Source organism: Physeter macrocephalus, chromosome 4 (genome assembly GCF_002837175.3).
Source record: "Physeter macrocephalus isolate SW-GA chromosome 4, ASM283717v5, whole genome shotgun sequence".
NCBI classification, from domain to species: Eukaryota; Metazoa; Chordata; class Mammalia; order Artiodactyla; family Physeteridae; genus Physeter; species Physeter macrocephalus.
The window spans coordinates 14,961,315-14,988,695 of NC_041217.1; the positions used below are offsets into that span (position 1 = coordinate 14,961,315).

Below are 27,381 nucleotides of genomic sequence, written 5' to 3' on the forward strand. Positions count from 1 at the left end.
CCGCTGGGCCTGCGCGTCCGGAGCCTGTGCTCCGCAATGGGAGAGGCCACAACAGTGAGAGGCCCGTGCACAGCAAAAAAAAAAAAAAAAGGAAATAAACGTTCTTAAAATTGCTTCTGCTTATAGTTTTTATCAATTACAAACATATTGTTTTAAACTGAGAAGTCATACTACCACCCTGAAGTGACGATTAACCGGTCCAAACAGGAGATTCAATTTTGGTACAGGAAAATGCATAACTAATAAAAGCGTATCAATTATTTTTGAAATCATGACTATTAAGAACATCTAAAACTAGCCTTCTCTTTTCTAACAGGTTGTTTTCAGATAAGTAGCGTCTGATGATGTTAAGAACGCAGCATATTTTTAAAGTATGAAGAAAAAGAACAAGGCCATGTTAATCTAGAAATGATCTTTAGAAAATTTAAAGCTCATCATTTCCAAGAATCTTTCCAGGAAATATACGTAACATTCATCAAGAGGCAAATGTCTAGCAGTAACATGTATATTATCAAACCATACATATCTCGATACCTGTCTTACAAGCTTCCTTATTTAATTGCTGGCTTATTATCTTTACCAGGAGCTACCACACTTTGCAATACCATTTGTTGAGTGGAACAAAATATTATACTGTTTCTTCTAGGTGAAAGAGCTTGTATTTTGAACCACACAGTCCCTAACTCTGACATTTTACAGCAAGTTATTTGATTCACATCAGAAGTCTCAGATTCTTTATGAAATAAATGCACTCAGTGTTCACTCATTCATTCATTCTTGCAAGAACTGTTTGCGAGCTTCCAGTTTCCAGACACCTTGTTTAACTCAGCCAATATATGCAGTCTCCACCCTCTAGGAGTTTCTAATCCAGTCAACAGGGGAAATTACATGAAACCACATGAAGTAACATAGCTGCTCCAGTCTGGATTAAATCATAGTAAATCATATAGAATCCCCATGTATTTTTCTCTAATGTCTGCCTAAATGCTTTGTTATCTGTATGTTTTGTTTCTTAGCACTTAGTCAGCATGCTAAGAGGCAACTCCACTTGGCTGAGAACCTGATCTCCACCTATTAATCTCATGACCTTGAAAGCCAGTTATTGTGTTGAAACTGTAAATATACAGGAGTTCCTCAATTAACCAAGATGAACCTAAAATGTTCTGGTTCATTAAATTTATGGGTTAACAGAGTTAAAGTAAAAAAGCTTTTAGTTGAATACTTCCTGAAGATGTATCAGTGTATTTTCTGCCCTAACAAATACAGTGAAATCAAAAATAATATGAGCAAATTTACTTCCCTAACAAGAGTTAGGGCAAAGACTTCCACGTCTTTATGACATCTTGCACCAACATCATCCAGTGGCTGACGGGTCTCATTTGACTTCACAAAATATTATTTGGGGGTCACCTTTTTAGCATCATAGAATTTTAGGGCTCAAAGAGACATTAAAAATCATTTAATTCACAGTCTTACTTTTAGGCTTGAAGAACCTAAGACTCAGTGCAATTAAGTGAGTTTGTCTTAGGTCATTCAGTTAGTGGCAAAATCTGAATTAAAACTCGAGAGAGCAGACTCCCAATCTAGTGGTATTTATTTTTCAAGGTATTACAGATTTATAAAACATAGGCGATTCAGGTGGATTTTCATTGACTGCGCAGAATATCCTAAAAATTGGCTTGGAAGTAGAAATTTGTTTCCTATCCTTTGCTTCCTTCTAATCAAAACCAAGAGCAACACAATTTCTGTTTAATTTTAGTTGCTTCTAAACCATAAGGACTTTTCTTATTTTGATATCACCACTGTTTTGAAAATAGTGTGGATTTCTGTATTAGCTTTTGAAAATCAAGTTAATACACTTCTTGTACCTTGGGTAATAAAGCTAAGTAATCCAATCACTGATTCAGAAACCCATCTGCGTGCCGAACACCTAGGCACATGAAGCCAGTTCTGAACAGGATTTTTAACATTGTCTGATTGCCCTTGTTTTATGGTGTCAGGTCAGACAGCAACAGTTGAATGTGGTTTATTTTCTTGTGGTATAATATTTAGAGCATTCAAGAGCATGTTAAGTGAAATGAATGCATACACAGTGTCTACATAAATGTAAATTTATTCATAATCAAGAGCAGAATATTTTCTATGGCATTTATCAAAGCAAATATCCTTATCTAGGTATTGCTATAAAATGAAGAGTGTTTAAAACAAATAGGGACAATCTCATGTTTATATTCAGTTATTTTCAGATGTGCTATTAAACTTAAAAAAGATTATATTTCATCAAAAAACAAAAGGAACTACTGAGTATAAATTCCACAGTGATATCAAGGTCTTTTAAAAGACCTTTGTGTAAAAGTGCTATTTTGCATTAAAAAATGCTATCGCCTGTCTAAACTGTGTTGATTCTAGGGTTTTATTAAGTGACTGTTCTTTTGAGACAGAAGTGTAATGTAAACCAGAATATAATAATAATCAAGAATATTTGGGGGTCACTTTAAACCTTCATTTAAAAATATAAGACCTACATTTTCATACTGCACATTGCTTTTCAAATGAATACAAGCCCCATGGGGAAATAACCTTATTAATCCAAGCATTTTCTAAAAAGCCCTCAACAATTATGACATTCTACAAATAATAAAAAAGAAATAATTTCTGATAATCCCAAATTAGATTTGGAAAAAAATCTACTGATTCAGATGGTTAGTCTATTGTTTTGCATAATATAAAATAAATATGTAGGTATCAGATCAGCAGAATTTTCACTTTGTATTTGAAGTGAGTTTTCAGTGCAAATAGCAATACAAGAGAATTCTGTATTTTTTTTTTAAGTGAGGCGTGAAGAGAAGATGAGACAAAAGAAAGGGAAGCAGCAAGGGGAATGATGGGGACAGAGAAACTGATAAAAGTAAAGCGAACTTACTCCCAGCTTGATGAAGTATTTATTACCAGGGAAAAGGTACTGTAGCACATGATCCTGAAAAAGTTCTGTACTGTTATAGATGACATCCCAAATGGTAAAATCATGCATGTGATTTGAAATATATAGTATATAGCGCTCCAGAATTCCGTTTACTTTTCTTGGTTGTTTCCACCTGGGAATGAAAAAAATACAGCATTATTATCATCATACATTCAAGTCCAATCTGAAATGTGCAGGATTTTTAAAGGACACGTATGAACTTGGATTTATGCCACTGTAAAGAAACACACTGAAAGCTCAAAAGTGATTCGCTTGAAAAAACCCAAGTAGTCCTTAAATGTCTATTCTGAAGGGTATAAAAATATGACATAGTACCTGCTCTCTAGTTATTTATATTTTTAATTAGCTAATAATACAAAAACATATGAGTGAGCACTTGATTTTGAGCTTAAGCCATAGAACAAAAATTGCGAAAAGTACTGAGAACGTCTGAGAAATGAGAGGGAGAGATAATTGCATAATTTTCAAGCCATAATTATCTTGAAAAATGCAGCAATCTAACATAGAGGTAATATGCAACTATAGAAGAAAAGCTGAGATTGGAAAGGCTGAAGTACTCAAATAAGACTTCTTGAATGAGGTGACACACTACCTGGAAACAGGCGATTGTATACTTGATAGATGGATTGGAATTAGTAGGCACAAGGGAAAAATAGAGGGTATTCCAGGTGAGGGTTACAAAGTGTCAGTGGGAATGATCAGGACAAGTCATGGAACAGACAGAAATTGGTAAATTGAGCAATAATTATCATAGTGGGAAATCTTTTAAGGGAAATAAAGTGGGCTCAGCTTGGGATGCTCTGAAAGCCAATGGAAGAGTATAGACCTGGAACAATGGGATATAAATCACAGTGTTTTTCAGCTTGAATGAATATCATAATTTCTTCAGTTCAAACTCTTTTACCGATGAGAAAACAGAGACCGAGAGCGATGAAAGTAAACAAGTACTAACTAGTGGGAAGAGAGGTCTATTGAGTTTTAATTTGGTACTGCAATATACCTTGTACCTCACGTATTAGGAAATGGATGAGTAATATCAAAAATAATCTGAACGTGTCAATACGTGAAAGCTTCTTTCTGACTTCAAATGCTGGGGAACAAGACAGTCTTAGTTTATAATCAGAAAGAAGAAATATAATTGTGCTCTCTAATCCCAAATCATTGCAAATAATGCCTCACATATAAAAAGCCCAAGGTAAGTAAGTGGTCAGTTTTTCCCTTACTGAAGTTTGCACAGAATCTGCATACATGTGTAGCTCAGCCTGATTGCATAAAGACAAATGGAAATTAAGTTGGCAAGTGATAATCAAAGGTTCCCAGAACCACTGAACTAATCACCTCTATGCATTTAATCACAATAAAATTAATTTTATGTCACAAACCCTTCCCTTGATTGAACTCACTGGGATTCTTGCATGAACCAGTGTGTGACAGTGACAACATTTCTACTTACTGTACGGATATAGTTCTAGAATCCAGGACGGTCAGAATTGGGGGATCCACATGGTCTGGTGGCAGCTGTGCCGTGTACAGTATGACCAGGGAACTGTTTGTACATCCCACATGTGTGCAAGCACTGAGTAGAAACTGGTGGGGCGTGAAGGCCACTAAATCTAGGGGGTGGAGGAAAGAACTGTCAAGAATTATTTATTGTCAAGAATTTATTTATTTATTTATTTATTGTCAAGAATTTATTTACCATCATAATTTTGATTCAGGAGATTTCACTTATTCTCTACTTTCCTACTTCTTAGAACTGTTAACGTTTAAAATAAGAATCAACAGACATACAAATCAATAGCAATAAAATATAGGCTGTTTTATCCTTTAAACATACTATGGTCAGTTGTAAATAGAGAAGTGTCAGTCAAACTTTTTCCTTTAACAAATTTGACTGTTCTCTTGATTGTCTGTGACCAGCTAAATCATTTTCTGAGTTTAGAGTTAGTTCAAGGGCTCTGTTAAAAAATAAATGAGACATTTAAATTATTTTAAAGACATATTTGAAGACAACAGGTCTGGCCCTTGAAATGCAAATAGATAGCTTATAACAGTGACTTTGCTCTTGTAATTCCTTTTGTTGATTTTTTTTCTTCTCCTGTCCACCTGACCAACTACATATTATTTGACCTTCAAGTTGTCCAGGCTCAGTGCAAATGACAATTTCTTTCCTAAGATTTCCCAAACGCACTGGGCCATGACCCCGGGCACAAGGAGGAGCTATCATCCTCTCCTTTGTCTCCCAGGGTTTTGCACATGCTTTTGGCATAGCGCTTACAACACTGTGTCATAATGATTTGTTTCCATGACTATCTGATCCATCAGACTGGACACTGTAAAGGAAGCAATGGTGCTATATTCATTTTGCATCCTCAATATCTAGCACAATGTCTGGCGCACTGTAGGTTCGAACATATGTTTGAATAAATGAAGAAAGAATTAATGAATGAGATGATCTAGATATAGTTGAGCTAGGTATAGTTGATCAAGAGAGTGGGCTAGTACCCTAGCCAGCAATAATCTCTCCCTCCCCTGAACTTCCCTGGTACTTTATACCTATCTGCCTCTCTAATGGATACCATATTCCCTTGCATTAAAAGAAACTAATCTGTAATTTACTAATTTAATTCTAAAATACCCCAAACGCTTCTTTTATAAAGGTACACAATAATTAGTTTGTTGAATGAATCTAAGCAAAGTTCGGTCAACTTTACCAAGATTTAAACATCAGTCACATTTTTATACTACTAGAAATAATCATTATTTTCTGGAATACTTTTGAAATAAGGTAGTTACAATGTAAGCAACACATCTTCTTTAAAGATCATTAACCTTGAACCATTACAATTTCATGTTTAAAAGATGAATGAAATGCAGCCTAATTCAGGGAAGTAGATACTGCATTGCACACTGACAGCAAAAGTAAACTGGGAAGAGAACACTTTGATTTTCATGCAAAGTATAATCAATTGGTTAAACATGTAGGCCATCAGAAGAAAGGCAAAAACATTTTTTACACTAAATATAGTTACTCTAGAACAAAAGGTGATTATCAAGAAGAGACTTGCAATGCTTTTGATTAAGGCTTGTTTGCTTCACAACTTTATCCTACAAGTACTTGATGGTATCAAGTTAAGGCGGGGGGCACCCTCAGGCAATGGGGTCAGAAGATAAGTTATAAGGACACTTTGAAGTTGGTGTTAAAACTTTGGGCTTGCCAGGGACTTCTGAGAGGCGGCAGGAACAGTTACACCCTGTGTGCACAAATCAGACAGAACTGGGGTACTTTCATTTGGAGAAACATTCTATGAAACTTATAAAGTTAAAAATCATGAGAACAGTGGCCTCAGATGCTACGAAGAGAGTAAACTATTATTTACTGTGGGATAACTTCAGGCACAAAACATGTCCTACTAGCAGGTCCAATCTTGGCCAAAACTATAATGTGTTAATATGCTAACATATTATATCTGCCATTTCCCTGTTTTCGTCATCTTCTCCTGATTCTCAGGAACTTGGTGACCGCAGCCTCTCGTCCCTCCCATTTGTCCGAACTCCTTGCATTCCTGAGAAAGGGAAGCTGGGGATTTGGCTCAAAAGCCAGTTTCAGGAGCAAAACCAAGGAGGACACAAGAGCCTAGAGGAAAGCGGGAATCCCAGATGGGTAAGTCAGTGCAACTAGGGAAAAGCTGTAGCATTTGAACATGAGAATACAACAATCTCCTCTGAAAGGACATGCCCCAGCAAGAAACTGTATTCCATGGGACTGATTCCTAGTGACTCTGGCATATTTTACATGAGAATCTCTCCCAGCCATACCAGAGTGTCTTGGTCAGCTGCAAACCTGACTGGATGCTACAATGCTCTTTTGCCAGTGAACTCTTTGTGGTGGGCAGTTTTCTTGCTTTCTTACATTCTAGCTTGTGGAGGCAGGGATTTGGCTACCTAATTTGCAGGTGGTGAAGAAGTTGTCACGTTCAAAGGTGGCCTGAGACTTACTTGTATGTGTTTGCTGGGACAGACTTGCATATCTGGGAGTCCTTAGTTATCTTGAGCTGGTGGGGTCAGAAGGCATCATCATCGTATCACCATATCAAGTATCTCCTTATCATAGAATGCCCCATTCTCTTTTACACTACAGCCTCCATGCTTTGAAGGTGACCTTAATCAAGGAACTCCTAAACTCACGCAGAATATCTACTCCTAAACTCACCCAGAATGGGAGTATCTTCCTGTATTAGTTCCAGGATTACCGTCTGTGCCGGGATTCTCTGACAAAATAAGCTCCCCCATAGATTGGGAAGCATCCAGGTATATGACAGTCAGGACTGGGGGAGACCAGGATGAGGAAGTGAGCATTCTTAGAAGGGTCACGTTGCTAGAGAGAGCCGGTATGACTGGTGACCCAGGACTGAAGTAGAAAATACCTAATCTTGTCAAGTCCTCCATTCATAGTTAGGGTTTACCCCAGACTACTTATGGGTGAGCAAGTTGTTGCCTTTTCGGAGATACAGAGTGAAGTAAGTCAGAAAGAGAAAACCAAATATCATATATTAATGCATATATGTGGAATCTAGAAAAATGGTACAGATGAACCTACTTCCAGGGCAGGAATAGAGATGCAGACGTAGAGAACGGACATGTGGACGTGGGGGGGAAGGGGAGGGTGGGATGAATTGGAGATTAGGACTGACATATATACACTACCATGTGTAAAATAAATAGCTAGTGGGAACCCCTATAAAGCACAGGGAGCTCAGCTCTGTGCTCTGTGACCACCTAGATGGGTGGGATAGGGGTGGGGTGGGGGCGAGGTCCAGGAGGGAGCGGATATATGTTTACATATAGATGATTCACTTCATTGTACAGCAGAAACTAACACAACATTGTAAAGCAATTATACTCCAATAAAAAAAAATGGCTTTAAATTGAATGTTGACTGGGGTTTAAGGCTGTTCCTGCTATAAAATATGTAAAGTGCCACAGAAAACAAAGAACAGAGTGAGAAGAATCAGGAGTGCTCAGTAATTTTAAAGGCAAGAGTCAGCGGTGTTAACTAAATTTATTGTCATAATCATTTTGCAATACATGTAAGTCAAGCCATTATGCTGTATACCTTAGACTCATGAAGTACTGTATATCAATTATATGTCAATAAAACGGAAAGAAAAAGAAAGGCAAGCAACAGTGGAGGCCACAGCAGCAAGATGATATTTTGGGCAAAGACTTGGAAGGAGTGAGGGTAAAAGTTGTGGGGATTTTAAGCAAAGGACCATTCCAGGAGAGGAAACAAGCAGAGCAAAGACTTGAAAGGAGGAACATCCCCAGAACAGACATGGCAAGGAGGCCAGTGAGGCTGGAGCAGAGGCAGAAAGAAGTAAGAGATGACATCAGACAATTAATAAGGGACCTGATCACATGAGCCTTATAGGTCTTTGTATGGATTTTGGGTTTTAATCTGAGATAAGCTTCTTAGGAAGCCACAAGAAGATTCTGAACAGAGCAGTCAGATATGCATTTCGTGAATATCACTCTGGGTGCTGGGTATAGATTATAGTGAGCAAAGAGCATAAACATTCTCAGTGTATAAAAACGCAACTGCATTTTGTATACTGATTTTGTATCATGCAACTTTACTGTATTCGTTTATTAGTTCTAATAGTTTTTTGGTGGCATCTTCAGGATTTTCTACATATACTAGGATGTCGTCTGCAAACATAGATAATTTTACTTCTTGCTTTCTAAGATGCCTTTTATTTATTTTTCTTGCTTGATTTCTTTGGCTTAGACTTCCAGTACGATGTTGAATAAAAGTGGTGACAGTGTGCATCTTTGTCTTGTTCTGATCTTAGAGGAAATGCTTTCACTTTTCACCATGGAGTATGATGTTAGTCTTGAATCTGTCATATATAGTCTTTATTAGGTTGAGGAATATATCTTCTATACCCAATTTGTTGACAGTTTTTGTCTTGTTGAATTTTGCCAAATTTTTTTTGCATCTACTGAGATGATCATATGATTTTTATTTTTTATTTTATTAATGTGGTGTATAACATTTATTGATTTGCATATATTTTGAACTATCTTTGAATCCCAGGGATCAATCCCACTTGATCATGGTGTATGATTCTTTTAATGTGCTGTTGAATTTGGTTTTCTACTCTTTTGCTGAAAAATTTTGCATCTATACATCAGGAGTATTGGCCTATAATTTTCTTTTCCTATAGTGTCTGTCCTTATTTGGCTTTGCTATCAAGGTAATGCTGGTCTTGTAAAATGAGCTTGGGAGTGTTCCCGTCTCTTCAATTTTTGGAAGAGTTTGAGAAAGACTGGTGTTAATTCTTCTCTAAATGTAGAATTCACCAGGAAAATCATCTGGCCCTGAGCTTCTCTTTATTGCAAGGTTTTTGATTACTGTTTCAATCTTCTTACTAGTAATTGGTCTGTTCAAATCTTCTGTTTCTTCATGATTCAGTCTTGGTAAATTCTATGTTTCTAAGTTATATGTTTCATCTATTTCTTCTAAGATGTCCAATTTGTTGGTGTATAATTGTTTATAGTAGTCTCTTATGATCCTTTACATTTCTGTGGTATCACTTGTAGTATCTCCTCTTTCATTTCTGATATTTCTTCTTTTTTTTATTAGTTAGTCTAGCTAAAAGTGTGTCAATTTTGTTTCTCTTTTCATAAAACCAGCTCTAGGTTTTGTTGATCTTTTCTACTGTTTTTTAATCTCTATTTTATTTATTTATTTATTTATTTATGCTCTAATCTTTTATCTTTCCTTCCTTCTGCTAACTTTGGGCTTAGTTTGTCCTTGTTTTTCTAGTTATTTAAGGTGTCAAGGGAGGTTGTTTATTTATGATAGTTCTTTTTTCTTAATGTGGGCATTTATCACTATAAACTTCCTTTTTAGAACTGCTTTTGCTGCATCCCATAAATTTTGGTAGATGTATTTTCATTTTCATCAGTTTTGAGATTTTATTTGATTTCCCTTTTGATTTCTTCTTTGACTCATTGGTTGTTCAGGAGTATACTGTTTAATTTGCACACACTTGTGAATTTTTCAGTTTTTCTCCTGTTATTGATTTCTAGATTCATACCATTTTGGAGAGAAAGGATATTTGGTATGATTTCAGTCTTCTTACATCTTCTAAGGCTGGTTTTGTGACTTAACATATGCTCTATCCAGGAGAATGTGCACTCGATAAGAATGTATATTCTGCTGCTGTTGGGTGGAATGTTCTGGATATGTCTATTTGGTTTATTTGGTTTAAAGTGAAGTTCATGCCCAATATTTTTCTTTTGATTTTCTGTCTAGCTGATGTATCCATTGTTGAAAGTGGATTATTGCAGTCCTTTACTATTATTGTACTATTGTCTATTTCTCCCATCAGATCTGTATTTGCTTAATATATTTATGTGCTCTTATGTTGGGTGCATATTTATTTATAATTGTTATATTCTGTTGATGGATTGACCCTTTGTCACTGTATAATGACCCTGTCTCTTGTTACTGTTTTTGACTTAAAGTCTATTTTGTCTGATATTGATATTAATTGTCCGGTACTGATTTCCATTTGCATGGAATACCTTTTTCCATGCCTTCACTTTCGCTCTATGTGTATCGATGTGTATCCTTAAAGCTGAAGTGAATCCCTTGTAGGCAGCATATAGCAGGATCTTGTTTTTTAATCCATTCAGCCACTCTATTCCATTTACAGTTCACTACTGATAGGTAAAGACTTACTAATACTATCTTATTAACTGTTTTCTGGCTGTTTTATAGTTCCATTATTCCTTTCTTCCCCTTTTGCTGCCTTTCTTTGGGAGTTAATGATTTTCTACAGTGTTATTCTTTGATTCTCTTCTCCTTAACTATTGTGTATCTACTTGTATATTTTTGCTTTGTAGTTACCATGAGGCTTACATAAGACATCTCATGACAGTCTCTTTTAAGTTAATAACAAGTTAACTTCAATCACATACAAAAACTCTACCCTTTTTTCACCCACCCATATTTTGTTTTTGATGTCTCAATTTACCTCTTTTTGTATTGTGTATCCATTAAGAAATTATTGTAGCTATAGTTATTTTTTAAACTTTTGATGTTTAAACCTTTATATTAGGGTTAAATGATTAATGGACCACCATATCACAGTATTAGGGTATTCTCAATTTGACTATATACTCACCTATACCAGTATGTTTTATATTTTCATATATTTTCATGTTACTAGTTAGCATTTTATCATTTCAACTTGAAGAACTCCTTTCATCGTTTCTTATAAGGCAGGTCTAGTGGTGATCAACTCCAGTTTTTGTTTGTTTGTGAAAGTTTTTGTGTCCTTCATTCCGGAAAGACAACTGTGCTGGCAAAAATATTCTTGGTCGGCATTTTATTTTTCTTTCAACACTTTGATTATATCATCCAACTCTCTCTTTACCTATAAGGTTAGAAATCCACTGATAGACCTATGGAAGTTCCTTTATTTGTGAGAACTTTTTCCTCTTTTTGCTTTTAAAATTCTTTCTTTGTCTTTGATTTAGACAGTTTTATTTATAATGTCTCAGAGAAGATCATTTTGGATTGAATACTTGGGGTGACTTATTACCTTCATAAACTTCTATGTTCCAATCTCTCCCCAGATTTGGGAAGTTCTCACCTATCATTTCTTTTAATAAGCTTTCTGCCCCTTTGTCCCTCTCTTCTCTTTCTAGGACTCCAATGATGTGTAAATTGATTCTTTTAATGGTATCCCATAATTCATGTAAGCTTTCTTCACTCTCTTTCATTCTTTTTTGGCTCCTCTGACTAGATGATTTCAAATGACCTGTCTTCTAGTTCACAAATTCTTCTGCTTGGTTGAGTCTGCTCTTGAATCTCTCTATTGAATTTTTCAGTTGAGTCATTACATTCTTCAACTCTAGGAATTCTGTTCATTTGTTGTTGTTGTTGTTGTTTTAATGATTTCTATTTCTTTGCTGAGCTTTCTATTCTGTTTATCTAACTTCATTTAGTTTTCTATCTTTGTTTTCTTGTAGTTCATTCTCTTTCCTTAAGAGGATTATCCTGAACTCTTTGTCAGACAGTTCATAGATCTCCATTTGTTTAGGGTTAGTCATTAGGGTTTTATTAGTTTTCTTTGGTGGTGTCATATTTCCTTGATTATTCATGATCCTTATGGATCACAGTGTCTGCTCACTGAAGGAAGCAGGCATCTCTTGATTACCTAGCACCAGCCTAATGCCTGGATCCACTGGGGCAGGCCTGGCACTTGAGTCTGTGGTGATGGCCCTGGGACCTGTATCTATGTGAGCTGACATGGATCCTGGTTCCAGGGGGCCAACCAGGTGCCACGAACTACTGGGTGGGCCCAGCATCTGGGTCTGTAGCAGCTGATCCAATATTTGGATATTCCAGGAGCCTGCTATTGTGAGAGCAGACCTGGAGCCTGATGGCATGAGGGCTGGCTTGGAGCTAGGGCAAGGCTGGACCTGGAACTACATGAATCAGCCTGTGACCTAGGGCCTCAGGAGCTGGCTTGTAGTTGTTGGGAGCTGGTTTTGCACATGGTCAGGCCAAGGGCCTGGGTATGTGTGTTGGAGCTGGACTTAAAACTGGGGCTGTAAAGGCTTGGCCTGGTAAACGGGATCTGCTTGGGACCACTGGAGCTGGCTAGCAAATGGGTGCGCCAGTGGCCTGGTTTCCTGTTGGACTGCTGAGAGCATGGAGCTAGGGAAGACATCTGGAACTGGAGGAGTCACCTGGGGCCACTGGAGCCTGGTGCAGGGTTAAGCTGGGGCCTTGGGTTTGCAGGGGCCTGCTAGGAACCTGGTGTTGTGGAAATTGCCTAGTGCTACAAAACCTGCTTGGGGCTACTGGAGCCAGAAGGTGCAGGGTAAATCAGGGGCCTGGATTCATGGGAGTACACATGGAGCTACATGGGGCCTTAGGAGTCAGCCTGGTGCTGGGACAGACCAGATCTAGGATCTGTGGTGAAGTCAGGTGCTCACACCTTACTCTCCTTCTCCCAAGGGGAGAGTGTCTCTCTCCATGCTGGGCTGCTTGGGCTTGGGAGAGGAGGGATGGGGATAATGTGAATCTATCTTTCTTACCCTCCCCAATGCATCTTTCTTATTTCTGTGCTTCACCCATGTGCTAGAACCCCTAACCTGGAATCCTTGGCTCTTATGAAGGTATTTTTGTGTGTGGATAGTTGTGACATTTCTTATAGGGGGAAAGGCAAGAAATCCCTGTACCACCATTTTGCTAACATCACTTCAAGAGGATCTCTGGATATGTTTTAAAGGCAAAGATATTAAGATTCCTCAGTGCATTGTAGGTAGAGGGCAAGAAAGAAAAGCCAAAGTCGACTCCAAGTCTTGTGGCTTGAGCAAAGGCAAGGACAAAGTAACCATCTATTGGGTTGAAGATCACATACAAAACAGGTTTTGAAGGGGAAGATTAAAAAGTCATGTTTTACGGGGCTGAAGGAATCAGGCTTACTGACTTCAGACTATACTACAAAGCCACAGTAATCAAAACAGTATGGTACTGGTATAAAAAGAGACACATAGATCAATGGAAAAGGACAGAAAGCCCAGAAACAAACCTACACACCTATGGTCAATTAATCTATGACAAAGGAGGCAAGAATAGACAATGGAGAAAAGACAGTCTCTTCAATAAGCGATGCTGGAAAAACTGGACAGCTACATGTAAAAGAATGAAATTAGAACATTCTCTAACACCATATACAAAAATAAACTCAAAATGGATTAACGATCTAAATGTAAGACCAAATACTATAAAACACCTAGAGGAAAACATAGGCAATACAGTCTTTGACAGAAATTGCAGCAATATCTTTTTGGATCTTTCTCCTAGAGTACTGAAAATAAAAACAAAAATAAACAAATGAGACCTAATTAAACGTAAACACTTTTGCACAGCAAAGGACACCATAAAAAAATGAAAAGACAACCTACAGAATGGGAGAAAATATTTGCAAATGATGCAATTGACAAGGAAATAATTTCCAAAATATACAAACAGCTCATACAGCTCAGTATCAAACAAACAAACAACCCAATCAAAAAATGGGCAGAAGATCTAAATAGACATTTCTCCAAAGAAGACATACAGATGGCCAACAGGCACATGAATAAAATGCTCAACATTGCTAATTATTAGAGAAATGCAAATTGAAACTACAATGAGGTGTCATCTCACACCGGTCAGAATGGCCATTGTCAAAGAGTCTACAAATAATAAATGCTGGAGAGGGTGTGGAGAAAAAGAACCCCTCCCACACTGTTGGTGGGAATGTAAATTGGTGCAACCACTATGGAGAACAGTATGGAGGTTCCTGAAAAAACTAAAAATAGAACTACCATAAGATCCTGCAATCCCACTCCTGGGCATACATCAGGAGAAAACTCTAATTCGAAAAGATACATGCACCCCAATGTTCATTGCAGCATTATTTTCAATAGCCAAGACATGGAAGCAACCTAAATCTCCACTGACAGACGAACGCATAAAGAAGATGTGATATGTGTATGTATATTTGTGTGTGTGTACATATATATATGCATATATACATATACACACATATATATATACACACACATATATATATACACACATATATATACACACACATATATATATACACACACATATATATAGTGGAATATTACTCAGCCATAAAAAAGAATGAAATAATGCCATTTGCAGCAACATGGATAGACCTAGAGATTATCATACTAAGTGAAGTAAGACAGACAAAGAAAATGTCATATGATATTGCTTATATGAGGAATATTAAAAAAATGATACAAATGAACTTATTTACAAAACAGAAATAAACTTGCAGACATAGAAAACCAGCTTATTGTTACCAAACAGTAAGGTGGGGAGGGATAAATTAGGAGTTTGGGATTAACATATACACACTACTATATATAAAATAGATAACCGACAAGGACCTACTGTATAGCACAGGGAACTATACTCAATATTTTGTAATAATCTACAAGGGAAAAGAATCTGAATAAATAAATATATATATGTACATATATATATTTAACTGAATCACTGTGCTGTACACCTGAAACTTACACAACACTGTAAATCAATTATACTTCAGCTTAAAATAATTCATGTTTTAGACATGGCAAGTTTGAGAAGTTAATTAGACAACAAAGTGAAGTGGTCAATTAGGCAATTTGAATACAAGTTTGGAATTTCAAGAAGTCATGGCTTGAGATGTAATTTGGGAAGTCATCATCTTATAGATGGCATTTAGAATGGATGAGAACACAAATAAAGCGAGTACAGACAGAAAAAGAAAAGGTATGAGGACCCATATCCTAAGATATCAACCTTAAGCTGTCAGGGGAAAAAAGCAGAAATCAACCAAGGAGACCAGTAAGCTTTGAAGATATGATGTCCTAGAATTCATATGAAGCAAATGTTTTATGGGTGATAGGTCTAATAAGAGGAGGACTAAGAATTGACCACCGAGTTTAGCAATATGGCAGTCACTGGTATTTGTGCGATAGAATTTTCAGTGAAGTTATGGGTGTCGAAGCCTGACTCCAGTGGCTTTGTGAGGGAATGAGAGAAGACGAATTAGATACAGTGAATATAAGCAACTTTTTCAAGAAGTTTTGTTGTAGAGGAAAGCAGAGAAGTGAAACAATAGATAGAAGGTGAGTAGAGTCCAGAGGAGTTTTAATAATTAAATAAGATAAAAATTATGTTTGCTGATGGGAATGACCCAACACAGAGTGCAGAATTGGTAATGGATGTAAGAGGAGCGGGTTGCTGCAGCTTTTTCCTTGACCATGTGAAAGACTAGAACCAAGTATGAAAGTGGAGAATTTGTACATATAAGGATCAGGGACAGATAACTTATGGTAACAGGAGTGAAGGCAGATTATGTGGGTACAAATGCTGGTAGGTAGGAAGATGGTGGTGGGAGTGGGTGTGGATTTATCTTATAACTGCTTCCGTTTTCTCAGTGAAGAAGGAAGCAAGATCATCAGTCCAGAGTGATCTTTTGATTCCCCAGAGTAACACCCTGCAGTGGCCACCTATTGCTCTTAGAATGAAATATACTTGTGGTCAATGAGATCCTACTTCATTTGACAAATGCCTACTTCTCATGCCTCCCATACACTGGACATTTCTGTCCCTTCGTGTTCCTCCAACACTGCAATCTCGCACCTCCAGGCCTTTGCAGGTGCTGTTTCTTGTGACTAAAATCTGTTTTCTCCTTCTTTGTATTGGCTGAATTTATCTCATCCTTCAGGCTCATCCTCCTCTGAGTGGCTTTCTTGATAATCTAACAGCATGGCCACCACAATCCATCCCCAGGTACTCTCTGTCATATCACCGTGTTTAGTTACCTATTATTATTAACAAAGCATGTCAGAAATTGCCTTGTCATTGATTTATTGACTTTATATCCCTCCCAGGGGAAGGTAAACTCTTTGAGTACAGAAAGATATTTTCTATCATGTTCACCAAGATATCTTCAGGATTGATGAGAGCTAATTAGCACAGTTTTACTTGTTGAATAAATGAATTGGGCAAGACCGGAGGGAGACCACTATCTATGCCCCTTATCCAGATTGCCAAATTTTCTCAGAAATAGAGTAATATCTAAAAGTCTCCAAGAATCTATTGAATACAATTTGTCAGACCAATGTAATTGTAAGATGGAGGCGATTCACTATTAAAAGACAAGAAAAAGGCAAAGTTGTACTTGTTCGAACGCCAAAACGTAATTCTCAAACATGAATACGTCATTAAAAAACCCAGAAGATAGAGATATACCAAAATACTAAAGAAGATGTGGTAATATATGTGATGGAATATTACTCAGCCATTAAAAAGAATGAAATAATGCCATTTGCAGCAACATGGATGGACCTAGAGATTATCATACTAAGTGAAGTAAGTCAGACAAAGACAAATATCCTATGATGTTGCTTATATGCTGAATCTAAAAAAAAATAATACAAATGAACTTATTTACAAAACAGAAACAGATTCGACAAAGACAAATATCCTATGATGTTGCTTATATGCTGAATCTAAAAAAATGATACAAATGAACTTATTTACAAAACAAACAGACTCACTGACTTAGAGAATGAACTTATGGTTACCAGGGGGAAGGGTGGGGGAGTAGTTTGGAACTGACATGTACACACTGCCGTATTTAAAATAGATAACCAACAGGGACCTACTGTATAGCACAGGGATCTCTGCTCAATACTCTGTAATAAACTAAATGGAAAAAGAATTTGAAAAGAATAGATACACGTATATGTATAACTGAATTACTTTGCTGTACACCTGAAACTAACACAACATTGTTAATCAACTATACTCCAAAATAAAATAAAAATTTAAAAAAACTAAAATCTATTATGGAGAAAATTTTAAAAAACTATATTAACAGTGGTTTTCTCGAAGGGAGGGCATGCAGATCAGTTAAGTTTTTTGGTTACATGTATTTTTCAAATTCTGTGATATACATGTATATATTAGATGGAGAAAAGACAGCCATAGTTTACCAATATCAATTCATTATTTAAGAAGATGTGTGCTCAAGACCTAGTTGACATATGCTCTATTACACTTCCTATGTCATCATACTTCTCCTTTCCTCAATGACTTCAGCATTGGCTCCGTTTTCTTTTCAATCATAATCCCTTTTTTGGCAGGTCCAACATCCTCAAGGATGACTCATCTCTGGATCTGGCTGCACTTTAACTTCCTCAAATGTAATGCCCTTCACTTCTGCTTCATTTATTCAACAGGCAGCATAGTTATACCCACTACTTGATCATCTTTGGAACTATTTCCAAGATTCTTAATCTAAAATATGCCCTCTCTGACCACAAATTGTTAAATTCCCACCTCTTCCACTGGTCATATCCATACAATCACTCCTTTGCCACCACGTAATGTACAGCCTCTTAGTATCTTATTTCCAGAGTATTCGAATATATTTGCATTTTCCTTGCTATGACCTTTGATCACCCATTTGAAAGCCACTCTCTTGGGCCCCTAGAGGTTTCCACCTCCCCAATCCTCTTCTGTATCTGCTTTCCCAATTCCTAGCCCTGGATAAATCTCATCATCTTATTTCTCTAACACTTCTCATGGCTCTGAGATGTGACTGAGAGGCACTGCTGAAAGAAGCTACTATAATTCTAGGTTTTCCAATTTGAAATGGATCCTTGTCACTCCTCAGCAGTAGCTGTCTTGTTACCTTGTTTCTCCCTTCATTGTATTGACCTTTTATTTTTCTCCTTTCATGGTTTGGCCAATTCTCTGGAGGAACCAGTGGGGTCTAAAATTGGAGCCCTCAGGGAAAACTTCCTCCTCTGAGCCTCTGTCATGCTTGGCATCTGTACCACAGGAGCCGAGATCCATATGGCTGTCATCCTAACCTATGTCTTTTTTTCTTCGGCTCTTCCCTACCCCTGACCCTCATTTAAATTCCCATTTAAATTTTCCTCAATCAAATTATACCTTCAGATTTTATCTACAAAACAGGAACTCTTTATAAAACAGAATGTGTCTGCTCAGGAAGCAGAAAGAGAACCCTCCTGGACAGAGAGGAACAGAGAGGGTTTGAGGTTCAGATATAATGTTTGGGAGAAGCAAAAAGTGCATAGACCCTCTTCTCCACCTCAGGCTCCCCATATTGATGGAATAAAGATAGAAGGAAGGAGAAATAAATGTGCAGGCTCTTGGGAAGAGGGGCTCTGATCCCTGTTTCCAAAGTAGAGCTCCAGGGTGGAGACAGACCCCAGCTAAAGTAAAGACCTTGGTGTATGTAGGCAGGCGGTGCCACAGAAAACACTGCAGACTTCAACTTCTCAGGTGTGACACAGAAGCAATGAAGATATATACTAGATCTGAGTGGGTCATATCAATAGTGATCCCTTTGCATAGAGGAGGAAGGCGCCATGTATGGTCACACTCTAAATGCCAAGAAACTATGGAAGACCCTGGAAGGTTTCACACCATAACGGGAGGGGAGGGGACCCCCTGAGAGTGATTGTGGTTCATTTGCTACTAATTGAATGGGAGTAAGTCAGATATTAAGTCGAGCTATAGAAATGAATATATAGATATTCACGGAAATAGAGCTATATAGGTAGATGTCTTATCAACTGAGATTTATAAAGCCTCCACGCTCAACTGGCACTTCATTTATACCTATGATGACCATACAGCCAAGATTTTCAAACCTATGCAGAATTAACATTTTCTCCATTTTTTTAAGATATATTAATACTCACACACAAAATAATTTGTTAGGTCATATATCTGGTTTGGGAAATATGATTGCTATGCCTTTGCTACAATAGGAACTGAGGCTTTTCTTTTGATTCTGAAAATTTAAAACATATCAACTCAATAGTACAAAGAGAGCCAGTCTGATTAAACAGCTTTTTTGACTTTCCAGTCATTTTTATGCTTATCCTGTCCACCCCAAAGTAGATTATTCTCAATGTATTTCCATAAGAAGATGAAGTGTCACTAGTGTACTCTGAATGATGAGGGATGAAAAAAAAGAAGGAGCTAGAAGCTAACATGATACATGGTAGAAGAAGCTGCCCAGGTGACCTGGCTGGGAAATCCTTGGTGAAATGGGAGGAGATGGTGAGGATGAGGGGAAAAAAAATTAGAAAAAGAAAAAAGGAGACGGCATCAGGTGGGGGAAAAGAGTAGCTGCGTGAAAAAGGAACAAATGGAATGGGGGATTTTTTTAAAAAAAGAATCAACTAAAAAAGTGAAGAAGTTCCAGGGGAAGCAGACTAAGGCATTCTTTGGGAGTGAAGCCATAAACAAAACCACCAATTTAAAATTTCAAGCAAAGAGGAACATAACGATAATTCTCTCCTCCCTGTGTGACTGCAACTGATTTGGTAATATGTCTGTACAGATGTGAGTAGGTCCTTCAAGGGCAACGTAATGGATCAATGGATTCAAACAATTGCAGGTATGTACACAAATCTGAGTCAGTAAATGGAGGGTGGGGGAACCCTAAAAACATAAGGCCACTGTTTGTCAGAGCCCCTTAGCAACAACATCTTGTTTCCCATTTGCTTGATTGCATCATTTGCATAAGATCAAACACAGGGAGTTGTGGACAGGGAAAAACAGATCACTCTACTATGCATTAGAAATGGATCCACAGGCATTATCCTGAGACGTGTTACAAGGAAATGCATCCTGGTGCACGGAAACCTCACCGATTACTGTCAAGCAAACTATAATTTACAATATTGGCCATGAATTATATGCTATTTTACCATTGATTTCATGCTGTTGTTCGGAGAATTTCATTGATCTCAATTTACAAAATGAACCAATAAATAGGCAATGATTTTTAACTCCTGGTGTAAAGTGAGGAATTTCTACCTTCTTGGTTTCTCCCATCAGAAAATTAAAAAGCAGTTTTTGCTTCTTTATCATCTGATGCATGTTCTCTGGTTCTTTTTCGGAGAACTTCCTAGTATTATTTCGCAGAGGAAAAATACAGCTTTTCCCTGATTTTTCTCTCTTCTTTCTGTGCCTCTTGCCCACAGATCACCATCACCTGGATGTTGAAAAATGTGGGAACCATCTAGGTAGTTACTGACCACATCTCCTCTGGCATTTGGTATTGCAACTTGGAAACCAGCGCTAGGGCATCGTTCAGTGAGAACACATCTTAGGCAGCGAGACCTAAAAGGTCCTGTGTGTTCCACAGATGCCTGCAAAGCAGCGAGCTAGGCCAGAGCGCACGCGGTGTGTCGGGGCGCATGCACCTCTGCCAGTGTATAGACCTTGCTCCGCGCCTGCTTCTCAGCCTTTTGATTCCAGAAAAATCACATTCTGACCTTATAACTAATCAAAGCAGCGGCTTTCTTTAGCCTGACCCTCATTACTCTTCTACTCCTCGTAGAAACCTTAACTTGAAACATGCTTCTCTTTGGCCGGGTGAGCAATTAACCATGACCAACATCCAGTGCTGCCCTTTCAAGCTAATTCGCAGAGCTGGAATCATTTTGCCCTGGTAATGACTCAGACATAAGACCACACCCAAACTACATTACTAAGCTCTACAAATTTTCTATTTGTGCTTACAGTATTTCCCACTTCCTCAGAGAAATCCACATCCCTCCCTTTCATCAAAACCTTATTCAAAGATTATATTATTCATGGAACACCTCCTGATTCTCAGCGGGTGCTTTGTTTACACTCTATTTATTTGCCCTTTTAACAAATCTCTGTTGTGAGCACCTTTATCTCAGTCATAGGTATTCACGGTGGCGGGGGGTGGGGGGGAACAAGGATGCATCTTATAGGCATCTCCTTATGACTCCTAGTACTTTGGACGGTCCTGATGGTTGACGAGTGAAAACTTCATCGCAATAAGACAACTGGAAATGAACGGAGGAAAACCTGGGCTCTCCCACCACATGCCATCAGGATAGCAGCAGGTGGCACGTGGTGGAGGAGCCCAGGCTGCTGGGAGTTGTCAGGCACTAGTTTGTCTATGATAATGAGGGATGAGGCGTCCTCCTTTTCCTCTTTCTCTCTAGCTGGTTAGAACAAAAGGCTTCCATGCAAAACGCCTAAGGTTGACAGATCTGAGTCTCTCTACTACTCAATTTGTAACAAATTACAGTATATTTAGCCCAACGTTGTTTTTTCTTGGTTACTTTTATAATAATATAACCCTAGAGCAGAATCACCTCCCTGCACATCCCACCCCTGCTCCACACTAACTTTCCACCCACTCCTCTATTTTGCCTCTGGAGAGTGAGAGACAGAATTAGGAAGTCAGTATCTGGCTTTCAATTTTCATAAATGCTTTTAACTCACAAGCCAAAGAGAGAGAATTGAGATCAGATTCCAGGAATATTATTTGAAAAAGTTTAGACACATGACATCTAAATATTTCTTGCAAAACTGGGGAATTTTCCCCCAGATTTAGGTGGAAATTTGCTACTCTCATATTCTTTGGTAATATGTGTGGATTAGTTTTTGGGAAGCAGAGATCATCTATTCGACGTGAGGGCAACGAACAAGAGAAATATGAGTACTAGAACTAATGAGACTTATTTATATATATGCAGATTAATGAGATCTGTGAAATTTTGAGATAAATCTATCTATATCCATCTATTTATCAAAAAGGAGATAGCATTTAAATTGGTTTTAAAGCAGTGGAGACAGAAGGAGAAGACATCCTGGATGGGAAGAGTTGGCAAAAGGCATTGTTGTAGAATAATTCAGCACAAGCTTGGTGAGAAATATTTAGCTTAGGTCAACAAAGTTCAGTTTAGCTCAGGCGCAGGACACACGAAAGAAGTAAAGGAAATAATGCTAGAAAGACAGGCTGGGGCCAGATTGGAAAGACCGTTGGATTCCAGGTTGGTAACTTTGCAGTGATGATGCAATGGACCCAAATATAACGGAACTGGGGGTTAGGAAATCTTTATCTAGTTCTTAGTTAAAGAACTAAGAACTGTCATTAGTCTGCATGAATTTGGGCAAAACACTTGCCCTCACTGGCTCTTGGTTTCTTCATCTCTAAAAAGAGAAGTTTGTGTTCAATGCTCTCAGAGGTCAAACTCTCTGCTGAATGTCTATTTTTCTAAGAAACCTTGACGTTCAGAAAATTGTGATAAAAGTTTTTACTTCTTGGATATTTGCTGTAATAGTTACAGAGGCTTGGAGAAGATCACCTGTTTAATTCATCATAAAATGCTCTTGCAATTTCATTTGGAATGAAATATAAGCAAATTGTCCTGCATATAAGAAGAGAATGTGTAACATGAGCACAATGGATTCCCAGAATGTAAATTCTGTAAGGTTAGGGTGCAAATACCTTATTAAAATTATGTTTCAACATCAACTTGTGAAAATGCAATGCATCAAAAGCAACCACTGCATTTTTAGAAGCTGATGAGGTCTTCAATGAAGTCTAGTCTTCACAGCTAGAAGGAGTTTGGCCCATTATAAGAACTGCCTATAAGAACTGTCTAAATGTCCTTTGGCCCATTTTACTGAACGGTCTATCCTTGAATCACTTCCATACAATGACAGGTTTTTCTCTTTTAAAACAGGAATTTTCAAAGACTAGTCTTTTGCTATTCCTTCAGAAAAACACTTATGTTGCAAGTGTTCACATTATGACAGCGTCTAACTTTTTCCCTAAATTAACTGATATTTTACTGATGATTTCTTAGAAGTTGTACATCTGTGATGATTAGTTTTATGTGTCAACTTGGGTAGGCTATGTTGTCCACTTGCTTAGTCAAAGACTAGCCTAGATGTTGCTGTGAAGGTATTTTTTAAATGGGATTAATATTTATAATCAGTTGACTTTAAGCAAAGCAGATTACCCTCCATAATGTGGGTGGGCCTCATCCAATCATTTGAAGGCCTTAAGAGCAAAGACTGAGTGTTCCCAAATAGGAAGGAATTCTGCCTCTAAACTGCATCATAAAAATTCTGCCTGAGGTTCTGGCCTGCTGGATTTTAAACTCAAGACGGCAACGTGAACCCTTCCTTGGGTCTCCCACCTGCCGATCTACCCTACAGATTTCAAACTTGCCCACAATCATCTGAGCCAATTCCTTAAAATAAAAATGTATCCTCCTCTCTCTCTCCACCCTTGCCCCCTCTCTCTCCCTCCCTCCCTCCTTCCCTCATTCATTTTCTCTCTTTTTCTCACCCTAATACAAGGAGGGCCAGAACTGGAGTACAAGATACATTTAGATTTCTCTGGATATATCTGGCCAAGCGGGTAGCCAGCACTCCATGAGAAATGACAAGCAGCATTCTCAGCACTAGAGGCGGGTTTGGCAGTCATGGAAAGAGGGAGCAAATGGGTGTGTACTATGGATTCCGATATATCAGAGAATTCAGAACAGCTCATGGGATGGCCCAACAGAAGTGTGTCTGTATTGAAAACTGGGAAACATTCTGAAGAATTTACCATTAAAGAAGAGGCTGGACATGCTTTGGTTCTCAGAAGGGAGAGATCATTTTAAGAAGAGCCTTCTGTTTGTTTACTCAGATGTCTTCCAGGTGAGAGTAAAAGCAAAAAGACCTGTTTTGCTAAACTTTTTAAGATACTGGAATGCATTCAGTATTCCTTTAGGACTCAAGAAAGAGTAATGCAAGGAAGCAAGCCATTCTTTTACCACCACTTTGATACCAGGAGGATAGAGAACATCAGCAAAGTACAGTAGTAGAGGGGTATAGGATCCAGCCGGGACAGCCCTACCTGGAAGAGCAATCGTAGTGCCTGCCTGGCCTGGGGGAATTTAAGGTGGCCCCCGATGGGAAACTACCCTCCCTGGCATAGCAGTAGGAGAGACTCAGGTGCCTGGTAGAAGAGCAGTGGAAGAGTAGCAATGCTCCTGATGCCTGGATATGGGCATATGGGATATCTAAATCAGGACCATGGAAATGTCTAATGGAGTTACTATGGCACTTGACCAACTGGTGTCAGGCTTGATCCTAAGTGCACGTGAGAAAATCCACATGGCTCCATAGAAATGCATGCGGATTACTTTGCAGGAGGCAGAGATCATCTACCAGGGGTGAGGGCAATGAAAAAATGAAATATGAGTCTTAGAACTAATGAGAATTATTTGTATATTCAGGTTAATGAGATCTGTGAAAATCCGAGCTAAATCTATCTATCTACCTATGTATACATCCATCCATCCATCCATCCATCCAATCATCCATTAATCTATATCCACTTCAGAGTAGACTCAGTGGGTGCTCACTGTGTCAAACCTTGTGCTTTGGGAATCTGTACGTTTCTTAGATGGACAATGTCTTTAGAGCATGGATTCAGGAGAGGAAAGTGAAAAATGGTACAGTTTACAGGTGATAAACGACAGGAGAAATGGATCCCTTTCCTTCTTTTATATAACCCCCAAACAACCTTCTCCCCTTTTCCTCTCAAAGATTGTTCAAAACAAACAAAAAACCAAAGCAACCAACCAACCAAACAAACAAACAAAAAAAACAGATTAAGACATGGTTATTGACCTTGAGGAGAGAAAATAACAAAACCTTATTTGGGTAATAAGATGATAGATAGATAGATAGATAGACAGATACAACTTAACCATATTTTATAAAAGTTAGAAAATATGATATAATGATACAGATGCAAGGCAATATATCTGAATCTAGGATGGCTTGGCTATACCTAATATAGCAAAAACATACATTAGTATTACATTTACATGTAAATCATTTAAAACAATACCTGACATAGAATAGTATTTATTTGATAATTAGAAATAATGTTAGTAAACATGATTATGTCCTTATTTATATAATTTGCATTTTCCTAGTTTTTTTTCATTGAACTAGTTACTTACATTTTGGGGGTAATTGTATGTATTCACATATTAAAAAAATTAAACTAGCACACTGCAAAAGAGTACAACATGAAAAGTGAAATCTCCCTCACATTTCCAATTCATAGTACTTAAAATTTTAAACACTGGGATAAGAGACTTTGGAACAAACCAAAATCGTTATGGTGGATTTCACAGATAAAGCTGGTATTAACTGTACCTGAGTTTGGTTAATAATCATCTGATCAATTTCTTTTTTTTTTTCTTTGATATAGTTGCTATTGTGTAAAGATAAAACCCATTACAAAAGCAGGGAGGCAAAACTTGAAATACTATTGGATGCATTATGGTGCAAGGAAACAAAAAATAGAGAGAAAAGGAATCAGCAAAGACTTGGGTTTGAGTTTACAGTCTTGATTTGTGTACATATGAGTGAATCACTGATTTTTGGCTTTATAGTATATTTTTGTAATATCTCTACCTACAATTATTGTAAAGATAAAATAAGACAAATAGCTACAAAAGCATTTTATAAAGGAGAATGCATTACACAGGTAAGACTAAAACATTTTAAACCATTAACCACAGCAGAGACTAACACATTCTTTTAATTTAAATGCACTTCCACTAACTAATGCTCATAACTACTGCAAATAATGTACTTTTAAAATGTTTATCCTGTAGTTATCTAAAGGTCAAATAAAAATTTTTCAGCTAAATCTAAAACATATAGTCAATTTTGGGGAAAGAAAGTATATTTATATGACAATATACACCTTCAGAAATAGCTTTTGTGTCATTTATTTCTTTATTCATTCCATAAATTTTTGTCGTGCGTCACCTGCTACGTGCATCTACTATGTGTGTTATATGCTGAGAAACAGCAGATAAGATGTGTACAAGATATTTTCAGATGTCTCTTCTGAACTACACATTGCTTTGGGTTATGTTTTTCAAACCTCAAAGATGCTGTGTTTTTTCTGGTGTAGATTTTCATTATATACCCATGATTCCAAACCACTTTAATTTTTATTGCTTCAATAAATTACAATATAAAACGGTAAGTGATTTGAGAAGAATATTTGTGCAAAATTATAAGTGATAGTGTCTCTCTTACGATGAAGACAGATACTTATAAGAGGAACTAATTTAGGGAAGAACTAAAATTCCACTGATTAACAACAAATTATAATGAGGATATTAGCGCCAAAACACTTATAGACACAAAACTGAAGACAATGTATTAGCATTAATATTTTACTATTAGTTCCCAAATGCTCACATTTTCAGGCTCTCAATTTTTCATATTACACAGTAAATCACATATAAAAATTAATTATGAGAGTATTGATAAAATGTAAATCCAGGTATTTGTTTACTCATGCTACTATACCCATCAGAAAAAGGGAAAAAATTAATTACTATGTACCTGTTTCATTTGTCTTAGAGCCATCACCTCTGTGTTTCTCTATATTTGGTGAACAGCTTCACTATCACTGAAATTATAATGAACTTTTCTTAGACTTTCCGTGATAGTAATTTTACAAGATTTCTATTTCCTTAATTACTCTCTGAAATGTTCCTTAAATATCTTGATTTATGTTTGGTTAATGTTAGTATCTATGAGCTAATTTTGTTTTCAGCACATCTTTTAAAATAGTCTAGTTCTTTACAACAATAGATCGGAATACTGTTGTCATTAAAACAAAATAATGGAAAAAATAAGAAAGCCAAAGTTCAATTTTTATAAAATGTTTTTTCAGAGGAAGAATTCGATAGATGCTGAATTTGTGGAATATCTACTCAAAAGTTTGTGGGAGTTCAGTTTACACTAAAAGTATGTAGTTTTATGAAAAACATTTATTTGAGTTATATTTTAAAAACCAAGCTTAACTTTACAGCAGTGATTCGGCTGCAAGGGAACTCTCTTAAAATTATCTATATAGTCTTTTTAACACCCCGAGTTCCAACCTAATAGA

General features: G+C 37.3%; 1 protein-coding gene across 1 annotated transcript in view; it reads right to left on the minus strand.

The window, feature by feature from the left end:
* USH2A (usherin) overlaps positions 1-27,381 on the minus strand; it is an 829,367-nt gene that overhangs the window by 404,308 nt on the left and 397,678 nt on the right. Inside the window, exons 32-33 of the mRNA XM_028488076.1 lie at positions 4,437-4,596; positions 2,924-3,095 (exon numbers count right to left, since the gene is read on the minus strand). Coding sequence (XP_028343877.1) covers positions 2,924-3,095; positions 4,437-4,596 — 332 coding nt within the window. The remainder of the gene's footprint in view (positions 1-2,923; positions 3,096-4,436; positions 4,597-27,381) is intronic.